Source organism: Apis dorsata, unplaced genomic scaffold, assembly GCF_000469605.1.
Source record: "Apis dorsata unplaced genomic scaffold, Apis dorsata 1.3 scaffold_194, whole genome shotgun sequence".
In the NCBI taxonomy this organism is placed as follows: Eukaryota; Metazoa; Arthropoda; class Insecta; order Hymenoptera; family Apidae; genus Apis; species Apis dorsata.
In genome coordinates, this window is record NW_006263478.1 from 897,804 (window position 1) to 899,269 (window position 1,466).

At 45.2% G+C, this 1,466-nt stretch overlaps 1 protein-coding gene across 1 annotated transcript in view; it reads right to left on the minus strand.

Moving 5' to 3' along the window:
- LOC102679495 (pituitary homeobox homolog Ptx1) overlaps positions 1-1,466 on the minus strand; it is a gene marked incomplete at its 5' end in the record, with an annotated part of 36,704 nt that overhangs the window by 21,987 nt on the left and 13,251 nt on the right. Inside the window, one exon of the mRNA XM_031509942.1 lies at positions 47-244. Coding sequence (XP_031365802.1) covers positions 47-244 — 198 coding nt within the window. The remainder of the gene's footprint in view (positions 1-46; positions 245-1,466) is intronic.

Below are 1,466 nucleotides of genomic sequence, written 5' to 3' on the forward strand. Positions count from 1 at the left end.
GACGAGGACGGGTTAGAAAAGTTGGTGGTAAATTGGCGAGGCGTACCTTTTCGGATATCCGGCCTGTGTGTCGTGTTCGTGCGGGACCTAGGTTGTGCGGTAGAAAATCCACCGGAGGGTGTCGTGGGTGTCGCACCCGGTGTGCTGGGGTTGCTTCCACCGGGAGTGTGAGCTCCGTGACCCGTCAAATCGAGCCTTGCCAAACCCCCGGTCACCTCGTCCCGGAAGTCGCCCTGTGCCCATACTGCAAAACGCATCACACCCTCTTGCAACATCGTCTAAGCTCTCCGTAAGCTCTGCTATTTACTAACTTATTTCGTTTACTAATCCGGGATCCCGCGGGGCCGTTTCCGCCCTTCTTCCTCTTCTAGCGGGGCAAAAAAAAGAAAAAAAGAAAACTAGGTCTCCTCTTCGTGGGGAGTGAGGAGGAGCCAGGGTCAAGGCTTCGATCCGATATTTCTCGAAAATACTCTTTCGTTTCGAATAAGATAAAATAATATTTTCTACTTTTCTTCCTTCCCCATTCTTTGTAAATTTATAAATTTATAAATTTTTAGTAGATAATTAACTTTTCGATATTAACGATTTTTCTTCGTATCTTTTCATATCCTTTTCTCAAGTAAAGTAAGTATAAGTAAATTCAATTAATTTTGATACAATGTAAGGTGAAACGTATGAAGATTCTTTCAAAAAAGAATTGAATTTATCGTACGAAGCGCAGTAACAATTCATCCCAATTTTTCCACTCGAGAATAAACTCGTAATCGTAACTCGTCACGCGAGAAAAATCGCGCGTATAAATGAATCATTTCACACTCGACTTCTTCTACTTCCACCGTCGCATAATTAACAGCGACGTTCTTTGCGTCTTCTCTCGTTTTTATTTATCCACATGGATGCATGGCGCGATGAAGGATGGAGGGAACGAAGGAACGAGACGAAGGAACGGAAGGAGCGAAAGTTGAGAAGTAAACAGAGAGGGAGAGAGGAGAGAGAGGAAAGGGGAAGAAAAAGTTTGAGCTCGAAAGTCGAAGGAGGTGGCGGTCGAGAATAGGGCGAGAGATGTCGGTAGCGAGAAGTTAATCGGGCAGGCCGTTTAGTTTCGCTCCGTTTAGTTATATTTGGTTTCCACGGGGGCGGCAAAGGAGAAGGGGGGGAGGGGAGGCGGTTCACAATTAGTCGGCGCGTAACTCGGCGGTGATTTAGTGGCACGCAGCAACGAAGATGCGCGTGTCACTCTTCCAGGATATTGCCAACTGTGCGTTACGAGCTGACGGTCCGTTCTCCCAGTCTTTTATGGGACTTCTTAGTTCGAATGGTGGATGGACTGGTGGATGGATATTATTCGGGGTTGAAATGTAAAAGGAGGGAGTATCGATGATTCAAATGGTCGAAACATTTGATAATTTAGTAATACCAGTATCGTGAAATAGTAATTTTTCAAAGAAATTTTCAATGGAGGATGG